This window comes from Phodopus roborovskii, unplaced genomic scaffold, assembly GCF_943737965.1.
Source record: "Phodopus roborovskii unplaced genomic scaffold, PHOROB, whole genome shotgun sequence".
Classification (NCBI taxonomy): Eukaryota; Metazoa; Chordata; class Mammalia; order Rodentia; family Cricetidae; genus Phodopus; species Phodopus roborovskii.
The window spans coordinates 10,991,503-11,016,698 of NW_026126416.1; the positions used below are offsets into that span (position 1 = coordinate 10,991,503).

Sequence of the window (25,196 nt, forward strand, 5' to 3'; positions counted from 1 at the left end):
TAAGTTACAAATGCTTCCTTTATTACATAAAGCCAGCATTGCTATTTCTAAGTTCAGCTGCTTGTGCATCTCTACATTGTTCGGTGTCATGCCTGTGATGTTAACAGTCAACATCCAAGTGTTGCTGGGCAGTCCCTTGTAAGTGTCACCCGTAGTACCTGCTTCCCATTTCACACACTGCTGGTAAACTGCTCTAGGGGTTTGCATCCTACCAGGCCCCAGAAGAAACATACTCAACACTCTTTAAAGGCTGATAGCACCCTGGCTTATTAATACACTGCTTTACCATTTTTCATTAATAAAGTAGATTACAATGAAGCCCTAATTTGCAATATAATTAGTTGTTACAAGACACTGAACATTCTCCTGAGGATATACCATGATTTCTAAGACACAAAGTCACTGTATGCAGTTTCCCAGCCCAGGGAGCCTCTCACTGCAGGGACAACGCTGCTTGCTGCATCCAGCATTGTGCTCTGGATGGTGCTCGGCAAGATCAATGTGAATTCTAAGCAGACACAATTCTGAAGCAGTCTCGTGACACTTCCGATAGAATGAAGACTGCCCGGCTTAGTCTTACTGCTGTTAGTGTAAATTAGTGTTGTACACATTATAAAGAAAATTATATCATTATTCTGTTTAAGTCAAGGAAAAATAGAGAATTTGGATGAAAATTATACATAGATTACAATCTGTTTTATAAGCAAAAGAAACAAAAGTAACTGCTGAGGTTAGCGAAGATTAGAGTTCGCTTCACATTGCCTTGTACTGTTTTGTGAACTGTGTTATTAAAAATCCTGAGCTTAACAAAATCTTTACACATCACCTCATGAAAATAGGCATTTGGCCAATAAGAATTTAATTCCACGCCAATGAAACTTTAGAGACTAGGTTTATGTAGGGTGGTGATGTTTGCACACATCTATAGAATTTTTAGTTTAACTTACTCTAAAAGATGACAAGACAAATTCTCCTCAGTGAGATCTGGCCTAACATATTTGCTTTCTGGATATAGTGAAAGGATAGTGTTAAACATGGGAGCTTCAACTCGTGGCACTGGCTGATGATCTACACAGGGGATCCTTCAAAAGCTACAATTAAGGAGCCACCTAGCTTCTCGGCAATACTATTCCGATTGAGGTCTTCGGGCCCATTTGCTTGATACTCATGCTTTATGCCTAGAGAGAGAAAAAAAATCTACTTAGAATTATGCAGCAATTTATTCATTTTTCTAAGGTAGCAAACTAAAGGCCCCTGTATACTACAAACCACAGAATGCTATATCCAATTGTGGGAAAAAATAACAGATAAGCATGACTCAGAATGATGACCCCTCACAAACATAATGCTGGCTGAAAGCAGCCAGAAAAACAAACGGACACCCTGTTATGACTCCGCTTATTTAGCTCTAAGTCATCCTCAGCTAATGTATGCAGTCAGATCCCAGAACACCATATACCACTGGGGTTCAGGAAAAGGTAGGGGAATGGTCACAAAAGTGAGCATCGAGAAAGGTTCTGTGGGGCTGGTAATTAGATTTTAAAAACTATCATTATGTTCAATCTGTGAAATTCAGGGCTCCATAATAATTTATAATATATACTTTACTAAAGATGTTGTACCTTCAATAAAAGGCAGGTCTAGTAATTTTTTCCTGGTATTTTGATTAACAGTGCTTCTTACTCTTGCAGAGAACCAGAGACCAGTGTTTCACAACCAATGCAAGCACACTGCCACAGAAAACAGCTGTGGTGGCCTTACACACCACATTTAAGGCAGTGAACACTTAAGAAGTGGCACTGATGTGGCCTTAGGACAATCCCATCAGCACACTGTAGAACTAGCTCACCCATACAGCGGTTTCTCTGCACAGAGCTGCTATGTTTTAAACAGCTGCAAAGTTAGTCTACAATTTGAAGATCATTTCTCAGGTTCAAAGCATAACAGGTCAGTTTTTAGACAAGTTTGGACTAATTTGAAAAAGCAACTGATGATCCCACTAAAAAGAGTTAAGGTATCTATCATTTAATATTTCTAAATTAAGTCTTACATAGCAGTCTTCCTTAACTCCTGGGTTTAATCAAAGTATTGAAGCTGTGAAGTCATCTGAAGCTCAGTTGACAGATTAGTGAGCACACTATGGTGGCTCCAACATCAAGGCAAATGCATGAAGAACCCACTGACTTGAGCAGTAGTGGGACTTGGGAAATGAAGTAGGAATTCCTTAACTCATTAAAACAAGTAAGGGAGAACCAATTCTACTCCAAGAGTACAAAAAAGCCAGTCATAGAAAAAAAAAAAAAACAAAAAACAAAAAACAAACGACACCAACACTGGGCAAACCCTGTAACCTCGGGCCCTGGGCTGCTCCCACATCACAGCAGAAGGGAGGTGGCAGAAGAACACTCAGATCAAGCCTCCTGCCCCAGAGCTGAGAGAACAGAGGCCCAAGCGGTTATTGGTTCCAGCAATTGGTCACACAGCAGCTAGACAGCATGCTCAGCCCTTGTGCAAGCCTCTGGGCTTGTGCCTCAGGCTCTTTCCACCATACCAACGACTTCTGGCTGGAGTCTGGTCAAGGTCACTTCATCCCAACCCCAGCCACTCAGTCGCAAGTCAAATACAACTGGCCAGCTCAATCAAGGTGGCTTTATTTTCCTTTGAACCCAGATGAATCATTTACCTAAAATCATACCACTGAACAGTAAAGCTACAGATATTATTAAAAAAAACAGCAGACAATTAAATGAGTAACATAAGCCATCAGATCCCCACCTGTTATGTGAGAGCCTAGTTTAAAACCAGCCATATAGTAATGGGAAAGGAACAGGGTACTGAACATGGGCCTGTAGGCGTAATGTGACCAGCCCAAGACAGAGATTACTCAGAGGGCATTTCTCCCTTCTTTGTTGCCAAAGCTCTCCAAAGAAAATAAGGGTTTTTATAGACATTCCAGTCCAGAGTCTAAGGTTCACTATACATATAAACCTTCAGGTAAGTGGAGCCCATACCTTGAAATTTCTTTTTGATGGCATCCTTCGAGCTTGCGTAGATCATTTTGCTTTTCAGAGGTGCATGCTCTGGTGCCCTAGAGAGGAGGAAGCCAGAACGAAAGGACTGCTTTAGAGAAAGTAAAGCCCTCATCGTATTAAACATCTCCAGAGGAGATGAGAAAGGCTTCAGAATCTATCAGTTTTCCCACCTCTGAAGGTGAACGTTATATGTACAATAACCACAGAGAAGAAAAAAGGCACACACGCACAAAGCAACTAAAGAAAGCATTGCCTAACGTAAAAGCCTATTTAGCCAGCATACCTGCCACACATCTGTAAATTCTCCAAAAGACAAGAATGAGTTTGTTTATAGGGCTGTTTCCCCAGCCTAACACAATGTTAATTGGTGTATAGGAGAAATAAAGCTTAATGAATGTACCTCATTCAAATCCCAATTCTACTAACTTTAAGGCTTATCAATAATTCCCTTTTAAAGTTTGCATGCAGGTGTCCACAAAGGCCAGAGAGGCCATCAAACTCCTGGAACTGTTACAGGCAGTAGGAAGCTACCTGATGTTGGTGCTGGGCAAACAAAGTGGTCCTCTGCAAGAGCAGAGGTACTTTTACCAGAAAACCATCTCTCCAGGTTCCAATCACTATCTTTATAGACCACTCTGCACAGATGGTAAACTGTCCGTTCCTACATGTGTATCTTGACCTCATGCTCACAGCATCACAGTGAAGAGAGTACAGGAGAACCTTAGTGAAACAGAAACGATGTGTGATCTACCATTACCTTCCTTCAAATCTCAATGCTTCTGACCCCAAGTCCTAGATCCCTCATACCCAGGCTGGCTTGGAACTCAAGAGATCCTCCTGCCTCTTCCTCCAAAGAGCTGGGATTAAAGATGTGTGTCACCATGCCGAGCCACAAGACTTTTGTTTAAGGCTTAATATCAAATAGTTGAAAAGACTAGAGTAACTAGAAGAAGGGCAATAAATCACTTAAAAATGCTAACTAGAGAACTGAGTCCTTTGCAAAAATGAAAATATTTTATATCTGTCATGTATAAGTGGCTACACATTGGCAATACAGATATTCATTCAGCGCTAAACAATGAATTTTAGTTGGGCATGGTAGACCATCCCTGTACTTCCAGCACTAGGAAGGGCTACTATTTAGTTCCAGGTTAGCTTGGGCTATATATACACAGTGAGACCCTGTCTCAACATACAGAGGTACCTTTTTAACCAATTAAAATTTAAATTAAAAATTAAGTATCTCTATGTAGGTAGTGGAGTTCTAACACATGCATGGTCCTGGCTCAACCCCCAACATCATCACCAGGACCATTCTGGTCCCCAGTGGTCTCCTAGAGCTGACAGTAAGAGAAGAAAGGGCTCAGAGCTCCGTTCTAAGTGCTCACCACAGGAAGAACATCAGCTCCTCTTTCCTGGACTCCTTGGTCTCAAAGCTCGCATCGTACAAAGCATAGCGACAATCTTTCTCAGGAAGCATTCCCACAAAATGCTTGAAAGGATCAGTTATGGTAACACCAACATCTCCAACCAAGATCTCTTTGCCTTCTTCAACAACTATGCACTTTTTGTCCGCACTGAGACAAAAAATGACAGCCTTCTTTCTTTTCTTGATTTCTTCTGGTGTAGAGCATTTCCGGACTTTCATATCATAGAAGATGCGACATACTTCATCTGCAACCTGAACTCCTGAGGCCTAGAATGAGAATAAAAATGTGCCAAAAGCTTACAAAAACTATAATTTCAAATATAAAACTCTACATTTTTGGCTATAGGTTGACATACACTTAGAATCTTAAGAGTATGACCATTATTGACTTCAGACTTAACACCTACTGCATGAGCCACTTTCACCACTACATGGAATGAGGGGACATCTGACTGTAGCAGCCTCTGCTGCCCTAAAATGTCAGATGGGCTTCTTCAACAGCTGAATGTGGTCATCACCACCAACCCCCAAATCTGTCTGGAGAGAGGATCTCATGGATCCTAGTCTGACGTTAAAGTCTCTGTGTAGTTAAGTATGACTATAAACTTCTACCTAATTTTACTGTTAATAATGATATCAGTTTAATTTTAGATTATACTAAGTAGAAAAATAACCCTTTGTCATATTATTATTTGTTATTTTCCATTAAGGAATTAAACAAGCTCTTGAAGCAGTTTTTAACCTTTCTGTCTTCTGTCCATCTTCATGTGCTACAGACACTAACTCCAGACTCACCACTGTATGCTTCTTTAACTGCTTTAGTTCACGTTAGCTTTCCTAAAGCAAGGACTACAAGCTTAAAGATTAAATAAATAATGTAAAAATACTGGTACCCAAAATTAATACCAAGTTATATAAGGGACAAAGTACATGAAAAGTGAAGAAAACCCTACAGAATGAGGTTTCCAATCATAAGAAATGTTTACTCAGAATATGAGGAGTCTTTTCAAGTCAGTAACAAAAAGAACCTAATTTAAGGGTGATCAATGGATCTGAGCAGACATTTCTCAAAGACCATCCCAGGATGTTACAAATGACCAATAAGCACAAGGGTGAGGGGAAGCCTCTCCATCAGTAGTCATTAGAGAAATGTGAATTAGAAAGTATACGTGTTGGGATGATTAAGAAGAAAGACTAGGATTGAAAGACAGCTCAGTGGTAAAGTGCCTGTTCAACATGAGAACCTGAATTCAGATCCCCAACACCCATACAAAAGCCAGCCATGACAGCATGTGCCTATAATCCCAGTACTGTGGGTACCAAGAAAAGCAGAGTCTGGGGGCTTGCGGACCAGCCAGTCTAGCAAAACACCAAGTTTCAGGTTCAGGAAGGTCCCTGCCCCCAAAATATGGCAGAGAATGAAAATGATACTTAACACCGATCTCTGTCCTACACACACACACACACACACACACACACACACACGCACGCACGCACGCACACAGAGTATCTACTAACAAACGTTATTGAGTATGACAAGCCGAATCTCATACTGCAGCAGCAAAATGACAAGCAGGTCACCTGTCTGTGCAATTCTCAAGGAGCTAACATCAAGTTCTTGGTATACATATTAAAAAACTAAAATGTGCCCATATAAACAACCATATACAAATGTTCACAGAACTGTTGTTCACACAGGGACAAAAATGGAAATCACCCCAAAGGCCATTAAGTGAAGGGATTTTTAAATGTAGTACATCCACACAATAAAGCAGGAATGAGGAACTGGCATGCTACAACATAAATGAACCTCAGAAAACATCACTCAGAAAAAAGAAGCCGAACAGAAAGGGCTGTGTGCAGCATGATCCTATTTATATAAAATGTCCCCAAAGGAGAATCTCTGACACTAGTAGTTTCCATAAGACTGATACCAACGTGTCTTTTAACCAACAACCAGTTCTTTCTTTTTAAAATACCTTTTTAAAATTTTCTCATTCGTATCATGTGTCTGGGTCAATCCATCCCCACGGCTTCCCTCCCGCCTCATGTGCTCTCATTTACTATTCTTTTTTAATGCCCACTGAGTCCATTTAGTTCTTGCCCAATTCTCAGAGGGCAACACGGGAAGCTTTCTATTTATCCAACCAATATCTGAAACAAAACTTGAAAGTGACTTAGAAATCAATCGTGTACTGTAACTGAAAACAAAGCAAACAGGATTCTGTAACTGCCGTGTTGCTGGCTCCAACCCAGACCGTCTGAGCCTCTGCAATCAGAAATGTCACCTGTGCTGGTTTTTAAGTCACAATAGGTGGGGTACCACAATATGTTGAGTAGAGCCCAAGAATCTACATTCATAAGATCCAGGTGACTGCTAAAATTTAGCCCTAAAACTTCATGAAATATGATTAATACTTAGTTCACTGCTGTATTCACTTTTCCCATCGTTATCCCTTCACCTATAAGCTGTGAGTCCTTTAAACTTCCAGCCACCAGAGTCCAAGGACTATGCTAGACACCTGGAGCAGCCTACCGCCCTGCTCACAGGGTAAGCCAAACCACACAGCTCACAGGGCAGTCTGGACTCACCTCGGTGACTCACAGGCTCTCACACTGGATGGAGCAGAATTATGCTTCCCTAACACAAAGGCTGTCTGTCCAGGCCTATCCACCCCAGCCTGAGGGCTCTCATTTCAGAAGTATAGCCAGGCAGGGCCTGTCTGGTTCTTTCAAGAAAAGGTGTGAGGAGAAAGACTTCTCTGATCAGTTTCATTTTTCAGTACTCATTTAACTGCTCTGGAGTCAAGAGTCTGCAAATTCATTTTAAATAAAATTAAATCAAATTCCATTTTAGATTTAAAGTTTGCAGGGTCGAAACAACACAGACCACTGAAAAGCCTCTGAACCAGGGAACACTACGTTGCTGCAGAGCTGGAAGGAATCTGAGAGCAAAAATAGATTGCTTCCCTCAGTGCTCTGACTACCTTAAAAAGCTATGGAGTTCACAGCAGAAATTTCTCTGTGTTCTGTACCAGGAACCACTGGAGAATAGGAACCCACTCCACCCTGTGTCAAAACAGCTGCTGCTGATCTAGCTTCAAGCAGCATATGCTTGTCTTGAGTCTCTTCTGATGGAGATTTATAAAACCATTGGGGGGGGGGGAGGCTGGAGATGGCTCCACAGTTTAAGAGCACACACTAGCTGCTTTTCCAGAGGTCATGAGTTCTAGTCCCAGCAACCACAATGTGACTCACAACCATCTTTAGTGGGATCTGATGTTCTCTTCTGGTATAAAAGTTGTACAGGCAGATAGAGGACTCATATACATAAAGTAAACAAATCTTAAAAACACCAACTGAGATTAAACCAATATTAAAGATTAATGAAGTACATGGTCCTTAAATAGCCACTAATCAAACAACAAATTCTGCTACAGATAATACAGATATTGGCTATAATCTTGGAAATGGTAGAAAAAGCTAGAAGAGCAAGTCTCTCAATTCTACCATAAGGGTGAGTGGCAATCTTTGAAACTTAAGACATCAAGTTTTGAGGCTTTAATCTCTATCAACCACTGAACCAGTCCAAACCTAACTAAATGCAATGGTCACTAACCAGAAGATCAGAGAGGGGTTCATTTCTCACTGCTAAATTCAAGTAGGACAACTCATCTTGGCTCCATTATTAAAACCCATTACAATTTAATAATGAATGATTATAAGAAATTTTAAAAGTGCACAGAGAACTGACTCAATACTAAAATACTATGTTTTAGGCAAATAAATTTATAAAATGTATTACGCAACTTTCTGTCTTGGGAAACAGTACACTGTTCTGTTAATGACTCATGTCACTTGGAACTTCAGTTATTATGCTATGCAAAAAATAAATTAAGGGCAAAGAAGCAAACTGCTAACACAAACACACACACACTGAGGCAACGTTTCATTATATAGCCCAGGCTAGCATCAAATTAATAATTATCTTGCCTCAACATCTAAGATTACAGGTGTGCACCACCAAACCTGGCATTGTTTATTAAAAGTATATGTTATATTTGTTTGGAAGACTCAAAGCAGTAAAAACAAAAAGCCAAAGTGTCATGCAAAACAGCTCAACTTAAGCAAATTAAGCAAAGGACTAATTCTTCCAGGTGGCTTAAAAGAAGACATTTATTTCATCCCTTACAAAGAAGCAGTGGCTGCTGGTAAAGAAATGAAGAACTGGAAGTTTATGGAGACCAGGGAAAGGAACATTGGCCCTGACCATTCTGATGATTTGCAATTAACTGAGAATATGTTCTTAAAGAGGTTGAGAAAAATGCCTCAAACACACAAACAAACAAAATCCTGGTCAATACTTGTCTCCCGAGCAGAACTGGAAACACTTCACTTTAGATCTTTCTCTGTAGAGCAGAGACATCCCGCAGCATCCTCTAGCATCCCCAAGGAGGTCAGAGCTGTTCCTTCTGTACCACACACACCAAGCCCTGGAATGCAGTGCCTGGCAACGCCAATTCAGTAAGTGCACGATAACTATTATTATTATTAACCAGAAGATCCAGCGAGTCACACTGCCAGGTCTCAGGGAAGTCTTTGGTTACTGGACAAGTTAAAACTTGTATGTGGAGGCTGGATAGATGGCTCAGCAGTTAAGAGCATTGGCTGCTCTTCCACAGGACATGGGTTCAATTCCCAGCACCCATATGGCAGCTTAAGCCTTTTTGTAACCCCAGTTCCAGGGTACCTGACACTCTCACACAGTCACACAGGCATACATGGAGGCAAAATACCAATGAACATAAAATAAAAATATGTGAAAAAAAAACTTGTATCTGAAACACGAATTTATTCATAGTAAAAAAGAGACAAGTTACACTACAAGGGGTAGAGAGCAGGGCAATAACGAGAACAGACTATCTCCTCAATCAGAGATCCCTGTTTCCTGTTCACTGAGGCATCTGGCTAAGTATCCATCTCTCTTTTCATGAGTATTTAGTGGTGTGCTGAGGAGGGGATAGGGCATCAGAACACATGTGCAATGAAAGCAGGAAGGGTGTCACTGGTAGTGGGAGGTACAAAAACTGGAGAAACAATGGAAGGGAATCAGCTAAGAAAAATAAATTTGTTAGAAACTGATTATAAAACCTAATACTTTGCATGCTAACTAAAATAAATAAATAGTATATTAATATAGTAGGTGGTTAAATAGCAAAAAAGGGACAAGCAGGATTGTTCAGCAGGTAAAGGTGATTGCTACTGAGTCTGACTGCCCATTTGAGTTCAATGCACAGAATTCACACGGTGGGAGCAAAGAACTAACACCTACAAGTTGTCCTCTGTCCTCCTAAGTATACTGTGGCAGGAATGCATGCACACACATACATGCCAAATAAAGAAACAAAATAATCTTAATACCAGGGGCTGGAGAGATGCCTTAATAGTTAAGACTATTCACAGCTCTTGCAGAGGATCCAAGTTTAGCTCCCAAGACCCACACTGCATGGCTCACAACCACCTGGAACCCAGCTTCAGGGAATCTCACCCTCTTCTAACCTCATGAACACCTCCCTCCCCACGCACACACACCACCTCTTTTTAAAGATAACAAAGAAATGCTCAATAAAGAGATGGGTAAGAGAAACATTTTAAATATACTCAATATAAATATACATAGTTTTAATGAACTCTTGACATCAAAGCTAACGATGCTCCCTGCATGAGCCAATACAAAACCCTCAAAACCAGGCATAAGAAGCCCTATTTTGAGTTGTTGGCCAGGCTGACCAAAAGACTCACATAACATACAGCTTATTGCTATTGCCCTTGGCTATCCCCAGAGGTAGAATGTAAGTCCCTACTGCTGAAGACACCATGCACTTCAGAAACAGGGTCCAAAGGCCCCTGAGCTGGAAGTGACCAGAAGTCAACCAACAATCCTACCCAGCTATGACACCTATGAACCACATCAACAATCAGAATGGCAGGATAACCCTAAGGGTGCAGAAATGGCACCCATACCTTGGTAGTAACCAACACCTCTCTAATTGGACTTAAAAACTACTTAACAAGAGGGAAACCATGTCTGGTACTGGGAATTCAGCTCACTACCCAGTGGTACAAGTCATGGGTCTTGGAGGAGAATTTACAACCAGCACTTTATTAAACCAGCACAATCTCTAAGTGCACTCTAAATATTTGTCCTTAAACCTACACCCTTCATCAAGGAAACTTCTCTTTGCAACAGAGACCAAGACAGAAAACCACACCAATCAGAATGCAGAGCTGCGGAGTCCAGTCACAATGAACACATCTATAAAACACTCTGCACCTAAGGCTCAGGGAACTTTGCAGAAGAAGGGATAAAAAGAAATGATGTAAGAGCCAGCGCATTAGGATGCTTGCTATGATATTTTTTTGTCTCCCAGTCACTTCAGAGCTACATTCAAGTCTCACCAACACGACTGCCCAAATGTGAACTGAACAAGGGTACATGGGATGGTTTGGAGGGAAGGATAAATGTTGTAATTATATTATAATCTCAAAAATAAAAGGTTCAATTACATTGTTTTAGGAAGCTATCACTCACAATGAAGAAAGCTGTAACCGACTAGCAAGTGAATAAGTTATGTTTTTACCCTAAAACCTGTCCCTTCTCAGTATGTATTAATTAAGAAACACAGGGATTCTCCAATATCCTGATAAACTGAAAGTGTCTGGAGGTATTAAGCACAGTTTTACAGATTATGCCTTTGCTTAAAGATGCCTGGCAAAGGAGATAAGATGGCTAAACTCATGTTTCTGCTCCATTTGTCAAGCTACAGGCCTACAGGACTGCCATTAATGGCAGGAGTATGCTGGCGGTACCATTGCCTGCCCTACCCCTCCCTCCTTCCCTCCCTCCCTGGGCCACTGCACCACACTCTCAATGTAGTTACCGAATCAGATAGCAGTGATCCAGAAAATGTTTCAAGCTAACTCTGTTGTTTTAATACTGCTTCATTCAAAAAAGCCAAGTGAAGCCAGGAATGATAAAGTATGCCTTTAATCCCAGCACTCAAGGAAGAAACAGCTGGATCGCTGAGTTTGGGAGCAGGCTGAGTTCCAGGACAGTCAGGGCTACACAGAAAAACCATCTTGAAAAACCAAAATTAAGTTAATTAATTAAAAAGTAAAAACGGGGAAAAAAACCAAGTGAACAATATTAAATTTGCCACCAATCATAAAACTCCTCAGTCAATTTAGAACAAAGCTTAGATGTCACTGGGATGGCTTATGCAGCAGACCAAATGGAAGTTCTACTTGCTACTAATGAGCTGTTTAATGAGCTGAACTCATTATTAAGCATCCCTGAACATCTCACATTCTCTTGTGGTGCTACAGTTTCTCCACTAATCTGGTTCCCCTCGTTCAGGGTCAGCTCAGATCCTCTTCTGGGAAGGCAGCTTTTATTTGTCCCTTATCATCAGCTCTACCCAAAATCTGCATGATCCTCCATGTACTGATGAAGAGTATAGTTATTTCTATTATTGTAGTATTATCTATCCCATGATGTCCTAACTATGTTAGTTGACTCCTGCAATCGACATCTCCCTAAAAGAACAAGAGCTGTTAGTGGGTGTTTTAAAATTGTTACTTTGTTTTTGTTTATGCAGGCAAAGATCAAACCAAGGCCTTGTACAAGCTAAGCAGGCATTCTATCAGCTACCTCCACTCCCATCCTGTTCGTATCTTCATCACTCTACTCTGCACTATGCATCTTAATCTTCCATCCATAGTGATGCTGCCAACTAGATGCTGACTTAGCCGGTAAAAGTTTAATAGTATTTCTGTCTTGAAACTTATAAATATGCATTTTAACTGCCTAATATGTGAACATCACATTTCATATAAATTTCAGGATAAATGCTATGTAAGAGATATAAATGTATACACCAATCAATACTCAAGAGCATAACTAAGAAATCAATGTGCCACAAAACATGTGAAAGTCTGTGTGATCTAAGCTGTTGCCATTTAATTCTGTAGCTGAAAACATTTAAAGGCATTACTTAAAACAAGGTGTCTACTAGTTTTACCAAGTAGAGAGAATGTCTCATGGATTTGCTAATATTTGAAAAAATAAAAATGTCTTTACATCATTTTGAAGAGGGAAAGCAAAAATTATTCCCTGTAAAATCAGGGACAAGACAAGAACACCCATTTTAACCATTCCTGCCCAGAATGTAAAGTCTTACCCAGAGCAGCAGGGCCAGGGAAAGAGCACAGGATAGATAGCCAGACAGGAGGGAAGCACACATTCTGTTGCGGCAACATGATTCTCTCTATAAAGTCTGATATGAACTCAGTAAGTTGCAAGATACAAAAAGTCAGATACACAAAACCAGTAGCATCTTCATGTACCAACAGTAAATTTAAAGAGAAGAAAAGAAAAACCCAAAAAAGCAATCCACACTGCCAAAACAAAAAGCCAAAAACAGCAGCAGCAACCAAAAACCCTTCCAAGGGACTAAGGAATGCAGCCCAGCGACAGACCCTTAACTAACAGGTACAAGGTATATCCCCTATCTCTAGCACTATACCATAAAAAGCAAAAATGAGACAAAACCTCTTAGGCCTCCATCTAGCCAAGGGAGTGGATTATTATATACACAGCTAATTACAAAACATGGAAGAGAGAACAATGGAAACCACACACGAACATGAAAAGACATCCCAGAAAGGTTTATGTGTTGAAACAGTTGTTAAAATGTCCATACTATCAAAGCAAATCTACAGTCAATGTGATCTCTACCCAAATAGCAATGGTTTTCTTCACAAAACAGAAAAAGGAAGATGGGAATGGTGTCACATGCCTGCTATTCCAACTGCTCCCAGGAGGAACACCAGTTCAAATATAGCCTTGGCTACACACTGGGTATGAAGCCTATCTAGGCAACACAAGAGAATGAAGGGGAAAAAAGGTCAATCCTAAAATCCATACAGAACCAAAGAAACCTGGGTAGTCAAAATATTTTAGCAAAAAGAGAAGACCCGAAACAACCTAACACCTCATATCTCAAAATATACTACAAGAGAGGAAATAAAAAACCCAGCATGGAGCTAGCATAAAAGTACACATATGCAGACGATGGAGAAGACAGAGAACCCAGAAATAATTCCAAAATCCATAGCTAACAAATCACTCAAAAGCACCAGAAACTTACATTAGAGCAAGAACAGGGTCTGCAATGAATGATGCTGGGAAATTCATACACAAACAATAAACTAGACCCCCTATCTCTCATCACATACAAAAATCAAGTCAAAGTGCACAAAGACATAAACATGAGACCTCAAACCATGAAGCTATTACAAGACACAGGGGTGACCTTCAAGACACTGAGTAGACAATGGCTTTTGGATATGCTTCCCCAGAGCACAGGCAAAGGCACAAAGACATAAACATGAGACCTCAAACCATGAAGCTATTACAAGACACAGGGGTGACCTTCAAGACACTGAGTAGACAATGGCTTTTGGATATGCTTCCCCAGAGCACAGGCAAAGGAAGTAAAAGCAGACAGATGGGGTTGTAATCAAACCAACTGGTTTCTGTACAACAAAGGATACAGGAGTAAAGAGACATCCAGCAGAGTATGAAAAAACATTAGCAAGCCATTCATCCAAAGAGTGAAGAGGATCCAAAAGAGACAAGAGACCCAACAGGAAAATAGCAGAAATCTGACTTGGGGGTGGCAAGCCCTTTTTCAAAGGATAAATGACCAAGTATGGATCAGTCGGAAGGGCAATGCAAAGCAAAGCACAGCCTGTCACACTCCTGTGAGAAAGGCCATCATCAAGAACCCAAATACATCCTTGTTAGTAAAGATGCAGAAAAATGTGAACTGTCACTATCACTGGTGGGAATGTGAACATATACAGCATTATGGAAAGTAATATGGAGGTTCCTCAGAACACTATAAATAGTACTCCCACTGGTTATATACACAAAAGAAATCAGATCAGCCTATCAAAGAAATGTCTGGTAAATACCCATTTTTACTATGACACTAGTCACAAAAACAAGACACAAAATCAACTAATATACGATCACTATGCTTGTTAGCATTATGCCACTACCTTCTTTAGACCCGCCTGGAGCTCACAACCTTCCCTCTTCACCTCCCAAATGGGGGAATTACAGATGTGTGCCACCACACCAGACACCATTTTCTCCTTGTAATCAGATCATTTGGGACTTTGCTCCCAAGCTAACATATTCTGGACACTACTCCCTTATTGGGTGAATAGTTGGCAGGTAAATCCTCCTGGTTTTCAGGTTATCAATTCACCCTGTTGTTTCTGCTACACAGAACACTCTAATTTCACAAATCAGACTATTTTGAAGAAATGGTGCAAATACATAAAAGTTTAAGCACAAGATGACATTTCTTTAAAAAATTAATTTAAATTTAACATGAATTAATGTTATCAGGTAGAAACACCTAAAACAGAAGTGAATTAGCTGAAGCATGAGTAGCTAGCTCCCAAATTTAACTGTTTAAAGAACTGAGAAACTGAAGGTATTGTCCATCTATGCATACTTAATGGCTCTTAGGAGGTAGGGATCAGTAGGAGGAGGAAGTAGGTTAACACAAGCCACTCCTCTTTAATCTCTGCTTCCTGGCAGCCATGAGGCAAGCAGATCTCCCCCACTGAACATTCCTATCACGGTGCTTTTGTCCTACCACAAGTCTAAAAGCTATGAGGTCAGACAATCACAGACAAGACACCATTAGCCAATTAAAACTTTCTCCCTTAACAATCAACCCTGCTCTTATGACACAGCAACAGTAGCTGGCGCAATACTTTTTCTCTCTTGTTTGTAGAAGCCTGACAAGCCTTTCTATATGGACCAAGCTCATTCTCTTCTCAAGGCCCTTGAAGAGGTCCCCTGCCTCTTCAACACTCTATAACACAGCTCAATCTTTCCTACCACAAAGGATTAGCTTCTTTGGGGCCAGCTAGTCAGAAATCGGTTTGGTTTTGTTTGTTGATTTACAAATTAAATAGTAGTTTTGGCTTTTTCCATTCATCTAGCAAGAAGTGAAAGTGATAAAACTGAGGAACAAAACAGCAACTAATCAAAGGCCATAGAGAGAGGCAAAACCAGACTCCAAAAACAAGCCTCTAACAGCTTGGCAGTATGGCTCAATAGAACTGGTAACCCTGAATTGCAAAAGAAAGGCATGAGACACACAGTTAACACTTCCAAGTTACCTTGTTCTTTCATGTGTTAGGCCTGTAAGCTATTTTCTATGATTTATAACACATACAATAAGCAAATACCATCCAGTTTCATTTCACAAAAGAGGAGTATCTGTATACCAGAATCATCTAAAGTGTCACCACAGCAGTACTCATCTTTAAGGATTTACATGAAAAGACTCAAACTGAATTGCAATGTGTATACAAAGGTGTATTCAATTGTTTCAATGCCTCAATTCCTGATGCACTGTTTAAAAGTGAGAACAGAGATATAAAAATTAAAACAACCCATCTTTATAGGAACTTATCTGTCAAAATCCTGGTATCTCATATTCATTATATATAATTCAGTAACGTGTATGTGAGCTACTATGAGAAAGGAACTGCACTGTTGATACGTACAGCCCTGTCTTAAGAGTGGTACAATCTGGCTTTCAAAAACATCTTAGTAAGTACTATAAAAGAAGCTGTCTGGAGAGATGGGTCATCAGCTAAGAGTGCTAACAGCTCTTGCAGAGGACTTGGACTGAACCCACATGGTGGCTTATAAATGTAATTCCAATTCCAGGGGATTAACACCCTTTTGGTCTTTGTGTGCTCCTGCATGCATGTGGTAACACATAAACTCAAACAGGCATAGGTGCAAGCACACACACGCACACATGTGTGTACACACACACAAATAGTAAGTAGAAATTGACATTCTTAGGACTGCTTCTTAGATTATGTGCAGAAGTACAAAGAATTAAAGTATCAGTTTAGTATTCAAACTAACTTCCCACTGCAAATTAAACCAATTCATAACAAATATGGCTAGTCCAATAAGGCCACCCACCACTAACCATAAACCATAGTTTAATGACTACTTTAAATGTTGCTAAGGAATTGTACTTTAAATTTTACTTCACTTTAATAACCTTAAAGTTCCAAATTCCACTGCGAATAAATCCGTTAAATATATTGGGGGAAACTTGGGTGTGTGAAGCTGCTTTTTAAGCTACAGTCATGGTGTCTAAATAAAAGTCAAATATGCCCAATGAACATTTAAGCACTTACGTTGGGAAAGTCTTACTCTCAAGATCCTTCTGCCTCTGTCTCCATCTCCAGGGTGCTAGGATGATATGTGCACAATAACAAGCCTGACTGAGTTGTGCTTTAGGTGGAAAATACATACAGCATTTCCAACAATGAAAATATGGAAAACCAACTAATTTTTCTAGCAGTCAAATGTAGATATAATATTTTAGATAGGGCTAGGGATGGCCCTATTACACAAGGTCCTAGGCTGGTACCTAGTGCCACAAATAAGTGATGATTATACTGGATTCAAAAATTTCACCTTTGTTGGCAACTGTATTTTTAATGGGCAATGAGAAAGAATTAAACATACATACACACACACACACACACACACACACATCTGTAACAAAATTTCACAAGAATTCCTCAAAGCTCAATGACTTAAAGATCAGTCCCAAAGATGCACAATCTTAACTTGTGTCAACTTCAGCTCTATAGCCACTTGAGAATGCACCAAATGAATATTGAAAATATTCAAAACTAAATGCTATTACACTAATAAGCCAATAGACAGAAAATTCATTATTCTTTTTCTGTGATCACGTTAAGAGGTATAACTTATAACATCATACACAAATGTTGAAAGTAACAGTCAGTTTTCCTTCGATGGGGTACCTGCTATAGGAGGTACTGAGGTCTCTCTCCTTCAAGGGCTCATTTATATCTTACTGTAGCAGAGACTTCATGACTTTTACATGCCTGCGACTAGACACTGATGGGAGATGTCATTTTGTATATGTTTCTCATAGTGGTTAATGAATAAAGCACTGTTGGCCAATAGGAAAGGAAGGTAGGAGGGACTAGGAGACAAGGAAGAAATAGGAAGTATGAAGGAGAGCCAAGATAGAGAGTCGGGAGAAAGCAGTATGCCAGCCGGCTCCCCGGTAAGAGAAATACATAGATCAGCAGAAATGGGTTAATAATTAAGGCAGAGCTAGCCAATAAGAAACAAGTAACCGGGCCAACAGAATTATATCTAATACAGAGTCTCAGTGTGTTATTTGGGGCTGGCGCGGCGGCGGGACAAGACGGGGCGGCAGGTGGAAAAACTGTACTTCTTACAAGACACTAAATTCTTTTTACTTGTTTTTAATATTGCTAAAACTAAATCCTTAAATTGTAACACAACGCAGAAAACTAAGGAACTGAGTAAGCAACATGTAAGTGTGTTTAGCAGCAATGCCAGTCACTACAAGATTAGTTCAGAATTGGAGTTAAGAATCACTCCAGATTAAAGTGGAATTCAATGACTTCCTTGTCCAGTAGATCCTGAGGCATATAACTAGATTTGTTTGAAGTATTACTGGGCTGAATAAACTTGATTTAGTTTTCTAACTCTATACCTTTCATGGGAAAATGTTAAAGAGAAAAGGTGTGTGTGGGAGCGGTGTAGCTCAGAAGTATAATTCCAAGTGAAAACTTGTCACTTATAACAGCACTACAAGGAAGCAAGAGCAGAAGGAATCTTAAAATATTCCTGGAGTTAGATATAAGCCTTTGGATATGATATCATGAACAAAGGGAAGGGGCTCGTAGTGTTTCAATCATCTCATGTTTTATGTTCTGTGGTTCCCACACACAATCAGCAAATTGTACACTGAGATCAGACTGAATCACTCAGAACAGGGCCTAGAGGATGTTTTGCAGACAAAAACCATGCATTTATATATACACAAGTCAGTTTCCCAAGGCTCAGAGCCTTTCAGATGTCAAGAATGATATGCTCCATCTCAAACACTTGGTTATTACCAAAAGGAGGTAAGTTTCAATAGTATAAAAATACAAATATTGCAGATCATTTACACTGCTATGTGCTACTTCCTTGAAAACAGTTCTATTTATAGAAAACTGTTGTGATATGCCTGGTGAAGCGGCATATGCAAGCAATCCCCACACTCAGGGACCAGCCTGAGCTAGCTACACAGGGCAGAGATCCTGTCAGACAGTGTAAGAATCAATGAGTTTTTTTTAAGTGGGCTTTATGTGTTTGTTTAGTTCACAACAAACTTAAGTAGGAAGTAGAGTTCCCACACATTCTCTGGATATTTGGTTTATTTTACAGTTATGTGTATGGGTGTGTGCTTGCTTGTCTGTATGTGCCACCATGTGTGTACAGCACCTGCAGGGGCCAGAAGAGGGTGTGGGGTCCTTTGTGGTTGTGTGCCACCTAATGAGGGTGCTGGGACCTGAACCTGGGTCCACTACAAACATATCAATCAGGTGTTCTTTCTTTATTACTGCACTAACTCTCCTTTTGTTTTTAATAATCTGGCTAAATGAACTGTTGCAGGAAAAGGAGACAAGTATAGAATGAAGGGGATAAAATCTCTGTAACCCCCAACTAAGAGGAACTATCTAGTCTACAGCCCACCACTCCAGAAGCCTGGAAATGGCAGGGGAAATAAGGAGAAAGCATTTGTGCTCTCTGATTTGGCAGCTTAAGATGCCTGGAAAGACACAAATGGAGAAATACCAGTCCATGATATGAGGATCCAGCACTGACAGTCAAGTTCTTGGGGTTTTTGTTTGTTTGTTTGTTTGTTTGTTTTGGTCAGTGCTTGACTGTGTAGCTCTAAGCCAGCTTAGATGAAGTCAGGTTCACAGGTATACCAGATATATAAAAACATAAGATGCAAGCTGATATAGACCATGGTGGTACCTTGCTTACCTAGATTATGTGAAACTTTGGGGTCCATGCCCAACATCAATTAAAAAGTTCAATATATACAAAAACAGTACTAATTAACATAGAAACCATTTTTTGCACATCAGATAAACAAGGGATTTAAGGTTCAAATTAGGTAAAAAGAAATAGAAAGGAGGCTCGTATCACCAACTAGGGATCAAGTGTACAAACACATAAGCTTATGAGGGACATTTCTTATTCAAGCCACCAAAAGGCTAATGAAATACAAAGTAAAACATACCAGAAGGAGAAAATACATATGCATGATCTCCACCCAAGGGTCTCTGTGTTTATACCAAGAGACACACACTAGGACCAGACAAGTAACATATAATGTACATGAAAACCAACTATGATAAAAAAAAAAAAAAGTTTAAATAGAGAAATCAACTGGAGAAATGTCTAAATGGTCACTAATAGAGAGATAAACTTGTATAGGGTTTTTTTTACCCCCCCTCCCAGGGAGGGGGGAATTCAAAACAGGGTTTTTCTCTGTGTAGCCTTGGCTGTCCTAGAACTCACTCTGTAGACACAGCTGGCCTCAAACTCACAGAGATCCACACTGCTCCCCCAAGTGCTAGAATTAAAGGTGTGTCCCACCAATGCTAGCTAAACTTGCAGTTTTATTTCTAGTGAATAATACCCTAGTGAGATGTCTGAGAGTAAAGGCATTTGCCCAAAAGCCTGCTGACTGGAGTTCAGTGTCCAGAAACCACAAGGTAAAAGTAGAGAATCAATTCCAGCAAACTGGCCTCACTTCTACATATAGACCTATGCAAGCATGTGTAAACAACACAATAAACAAAGTAAATATAATAAAAACCAACACCTTCCCCCAAAAGAACACAAAAATAAAAAAGTAAGTAAAATAAAAAAGGCTGAAAGGGGTAGGCAAGGTGTAGCATATATATATATAAATTTTAACACATGAATTAAGAATGTATACATGTATAGTTAAAAGCCTGAAAAGTGAAGGGACTAAAGAGATGGCTCAACAGTTAAGAGAATTTACTGCTCTTGCAGAAAACTTGGGGCCAATTCCTACATGGCAACTTACAACCATTTGTTAACTCCAGTTCCAAAGGATCTGACCTCCTTGGGTACTGCACCCACACACTACACAGACATAAAACATCTACACACATAAATTAATAATAATAATAATAATAATAATAATAATAATAATAATAAGAAGAAGAAGAAGAAGAAGAAGAAGAAGAAGACATAAAAGTGTCAAAGAGTGAAATCTACCAACTTCAGGTGACTGTGTTGAAATGGACCTGAGCTCTGCACCTCTGGAAAGCAATGGTGTTTGAGTAATCTGCATCATTTTGTGTTCTGAGAAACAGATGATTGAAAAGGATAGGCCTTTTCATCCCAGCACTTGGGAGGCAGAGGCAGGCCAATCCTTACTAGTTTGAGGCCAGCCTGGGCTACACAGTGAGACCATCTCAATTATGAAAGGAAGGAAGCAAGGGGGAAGGAAGAAGAAGAGAGGGGGAGGGGAGGGGAGAAGGAAGAGGAGGAAAGGAAAGGGAAGGAAAGGGAAGGAAGAAAGAAAAAGCCTTTTGTATATTCTTTAACAAGATCTGTTCATATCCTTCTCCTCAAGACTCCCTGGGTTATCTGCCCAAGTTAATTCTTTTCCTCGGAGAAGTTTCTCCATCATGAATGTTCTTTGCATTTATAACATCCTGAATGAAATCATTTCCTAACAGACCAGTACCTTAAAGTCTTCGACACAGGAGTAGTGTCTTTGAGGGAAGAAAGAGACTAACTAGGAATATGTATACTTAGCAGCAGTAATAACAAATACCCCAAATATGACCCCCCCATCATGATTTTTTCTTTTGCTAAAAGGGATCTTTTATTCTGCACTGCTTAAAATGCTTAAAAATGAATCATTTTAAAGATGGATATAAAATAAGAAAAATGATTTGTAGGAGGTAATTTATCTGTTATGACCTGCTTTCTCATGTTAAGTGGGGACACAAATGGTCAAGTATGGTGGTGCATGCCTTTAACCCCAGTACTTTGGAGGCAGAGGCAGACTGATCTAAGTTTGAGGCCAGCCTGGTCTACAGAGTAAGTTCCAGGACAGCCAGCGCCACACAAAAAAACCCTGTCTTGCAAAGCCAAATTTGGGGGGGGGGGTGGCACACACAAATGTATATCCAACCTATTTAGCTGAATCATTAAAAGATTTTTGCTAAGCACCAAGTGTAGAATAAAGTGGTTATTCAGCCCAAGCCAATTAGCTCAGTTTGGAGAAGAATTCGGTGTAAAATTAAGGGTTACATTATCACATATTCTTTAACTCTATTTCAAAGCCAGGCTACACCCTACGTTCCAGAGAGCTACAAAACTATGCTGCAAATGCATTCCTTGGTTAAAGAAGAGACTAGCCAATCTACCTACATGTGATGTGTCAAGCTGTACCCAACAGAACTAAGCAAATAAAGCTAGGAATTTAATGGTGAGCTGGCAAATAATCTTTGCACATATGAGGAAGCTGACACACCCAGAAATTTTACTTGGCATGTGCAAACAGAGGGTTTTCCCCCCTGTGGGGAGGAGATTTTATAGAGACATTTATGATTTTATGGTGAGACATTTGAAAACAGGACACCTCATTTCTTCTGATTTCAACTTGCCTTATTCCAACTGCTTCTACAACACTTAATGAGTACCAGGAAGTAATTCTTCCAATTTAAAACAAGCCCATATGCAGTTAAACTTTAATCTCCCCACTACCATCCAAAAACAGAAGGAAATGGGGGGAGCCAGTCGATGGTGCTGAGGCAGGCTGGTATCTGTTAAGTTGAGGCCAGTCTGATCTGATCTACATAGTGAATTCCAGGCCAGCCAGGATTGTTACACAGAAAACCTTGTCTCAAAAAAAAAAAAAAAAAAAAAAAAAAAGGAAAGGGGGAGAAGCTAAGCATATTAGCTGACACCTATAATCCCAGAACTCAGGCTAAGAGAGCAGAATGCTAGGCCACCCTGGGCTATAACAAGCCCCCAACACCTGTGAGCCTAGCACCTGGAGACTCAGGCAGGCTTGCCTCAAGTTCTATTCCAGCCTGGGATTCACAATGAGTTCCATGCCATTCTGGATTAGAGTGAGATCCTGCCTCAAAAAAAAAAAAAAGACACCAAGCAGCTCACCAATAAATCTAAAAGGTTTCAACTACAGAAAGTGCTAGAATCTGGGAAAATAAAGGAGAGACTATCTCTCTCTAATACCCTCTAAAGGCTGGACTGAATGGAAATGCCCCATGCTTATAAAGCCAAACTTACTAAGAGCCTGTGCTCTGAAATCTTCTTGCTGAAAACACACCCAGAACTGGCGAAATGGCTCAGCAGGGGAAGGCACTTGCCAGGCGAGTCTGACAAGCTGAGTTTCATACCCAGAGTCCACGGTGAAAGAACTGACCCCACAGAACCATGGCACCCCAGCACCCACGGCCTCAAACCATAATAAATATATCAGCACTTGCATGTAAGAATGAACCCACCTTTAGTCCTTCTCTCTCCCCCAGGTACCAGGAAACACAACAGGCTTTTCTTTTATTTTGTTTGAATGTGCACAGGAAAGTTAAGCTTTAAAACTAAGCATTGACACATTTTAAATGCTTGGCCCAATTTAAATAAGAAGTTTGCAGTCGTCACTTAAAGACGGTACATCCGCAGACTAGAGAGTTCACTTCACAGCACTCATTACACTGAGTACTCCAATTCATCAGAACCCAAAGCCTTTAGATTAAGTCTTTACTATAAACCAGTCTATACACTTACATTTAAAATCTTGAAGAGGGTCAAAAGACTTCAGGTCCTGATCTATTTGTAGCTGATACAACATTAAACCCAAAGAAGAATGAGACTTACTATCAAGACCCTAATTAAGCACGGTCAAGAAAACTATCCGCTTAACCTAATGAGCCAGCCTGCACCTGCAAGCCAGTTGCTATATCCTAAGGAAAATCAAAGTTGTTATTCAATGGAAACATTCTGTAGACAGATAACTTGGTACCAACCGCTTCCAAGCGCGCAGATGCAGCAACAGGATAATATTTCTAGCAGTGTGGCAAGGCCTTGCCAGCAAATCATTGACCAAAAATGGTAACAGTGTATGCAGACTACGGTGACAAAATGTTCTACCTGATCGCCCAGTTGGGATACTGTTTTACAGCAGATTTGAGGAACAGTTTGGAGGTAGAGAAGTTTGTAAATTACGCAAAATCTCCACCAAATCAACGCACCGAATGTTTCTCTTGTTAAAGGCCTGGAGTAATTAAATGGACCTTCTTTCTGAGAGCTTTTAAATTTGCTTCAGGAAATTTCATGTTCACTCCAAAGTTGTGGCAAAGCCATGCTGTCAGGCGACGGCAAATTTCTAGCTGTGGATGGACCGACCCGGCAGGGAAGGGTTAAAAGAGACACTGCCAAGCTTGACAAGCCCAATGAGAGTGCCACTGAAGCTGATTGCCAGATACGACAAACAAAGCCACGGCAAGGCCACCCTGTTCTTAATCACGCTCGCTAGCAATCACCCCGCCCTCTAGAGTGTTCAATAAAATCCTTCTTTTTCCTTCGCGGTGAAAAGAGCTGGAAAGGCTCATGGTTCACTGAGCTGGCCTTGGGGGAAACCGCGCCCACCCGGACGGTCCCGGGGTTCCGTGGCCCAACCCGGGGACCTGCAGATCTCGGGATCGAAGGCAGAGAGACCGGGCCGAAGACGATCCCGGGCGGCGGCCCAGGAGCTGCCTTGTAGCCGCGGGACGCGGTCCCTCCCTCGGCGAACGCCCGAGCAGCGGGCCACTCACCATGTTCGCCGCCTCAGCGCACTTCGAGACGAGAGCTAGGAACCTGGTGGCAAGGTCTGTGCAGCGTCTACCTCGCGGTAGCAAGACCCGTAGAGAGAGCGCAAGGCGGACGCGGCAGCTCGAGCCTAATAAGGGGCAGGCGGCACGGGTTCCAGCGAGACTGCGGCTGCGCGCGCTCCGCTCCGCCCGCCGTTGCTATGCAACAAGCCAGCAGCCCCCCCCCCCCACTCCCGGCCAGGCTCCACCCAGGAGATCCGGCCGTCTGCAGACTGCTGGAAACCTCGCTCTGGCGCTGGAGGCAGGGGAATGCGTGGATCCCCCGCCCTGAGGAGCGCCGGCCTATCCTCGGTGAAGGGCGGGCAAAGGACTCCCCGGGGAGGAGGATGGTCCTGCCCCGGAGGCGGGACCAGGCGACGCCCCGCCTACAGCGCGGCTGTTGCCCATACATGGAAGTCGCCACCTGGCCAGGTGTGCGCGCCGCCGGGGGCGGGACCGTAGCGCGGGGTGGGCGGGGCAGGGCCGGCGGGCGGGAGCTCGCCTTGCGGGGCGGGGGGCGGGGGAAGCGGCGGGATGGGTGGTGGGGGAGGACTCACTGAACAGCGCTCAGGGCCAGAATCTTGAATTTTTTTACCTACTTTGGTGCTGTTCCCACCATCCTTTGCTGATTGGTCAGCCCAGCACGTCGGCCGTCGCGTGAGAGGAAAAATCTGCACATTTTTCCTCCTTCCTGAGGCGACAGTGGCTGTTCAAAGGGCTGTGTGAGTCAGCGCTAATTTCAGGGCTGGAAAACAGGAGTGATTTGTTTATCTTCGGAGCAGGCTGGGAGGAGGCCGGATGACCCGCGGGGGTGCGTGGGGGGGGACGCCGCGTGGCCTGGGCCTGTGGGCCCG

The 25,196-nt window shown here is 41.5% G+C and overlaps 1 protein-coding gene across 1 annotated transcript; it reads right to left on the reverse strand.

Moving 5' to 3' along the window:
* On the reverse strand, positions 1 to 24,369 carry Dstn (destrin, actin depolymerizing factor). Its single transcript, XM_051183267.1, has 4 exons — positions 24,307 to 24,369; positions 4,421 to 4,728; positions 3,012 to 3,088; positions 1 to 1,178 (listed from the first exon to the last, which is right to left on the reverse strand). Exons 1-4 carry the CDS (start codon positions 24,307 to 24,309, stop codon positions 1,069 to 1,071), a joined length of 498 nt encoding a protein of 165 aa, XP_051039224.1. The 5' UTR covers positions 24,310 to 24,369; the 3' UTR covers positions 1 to 1,068.
* Positions 24,370 to 25,196: the final 827 nt, after the last annotated feature.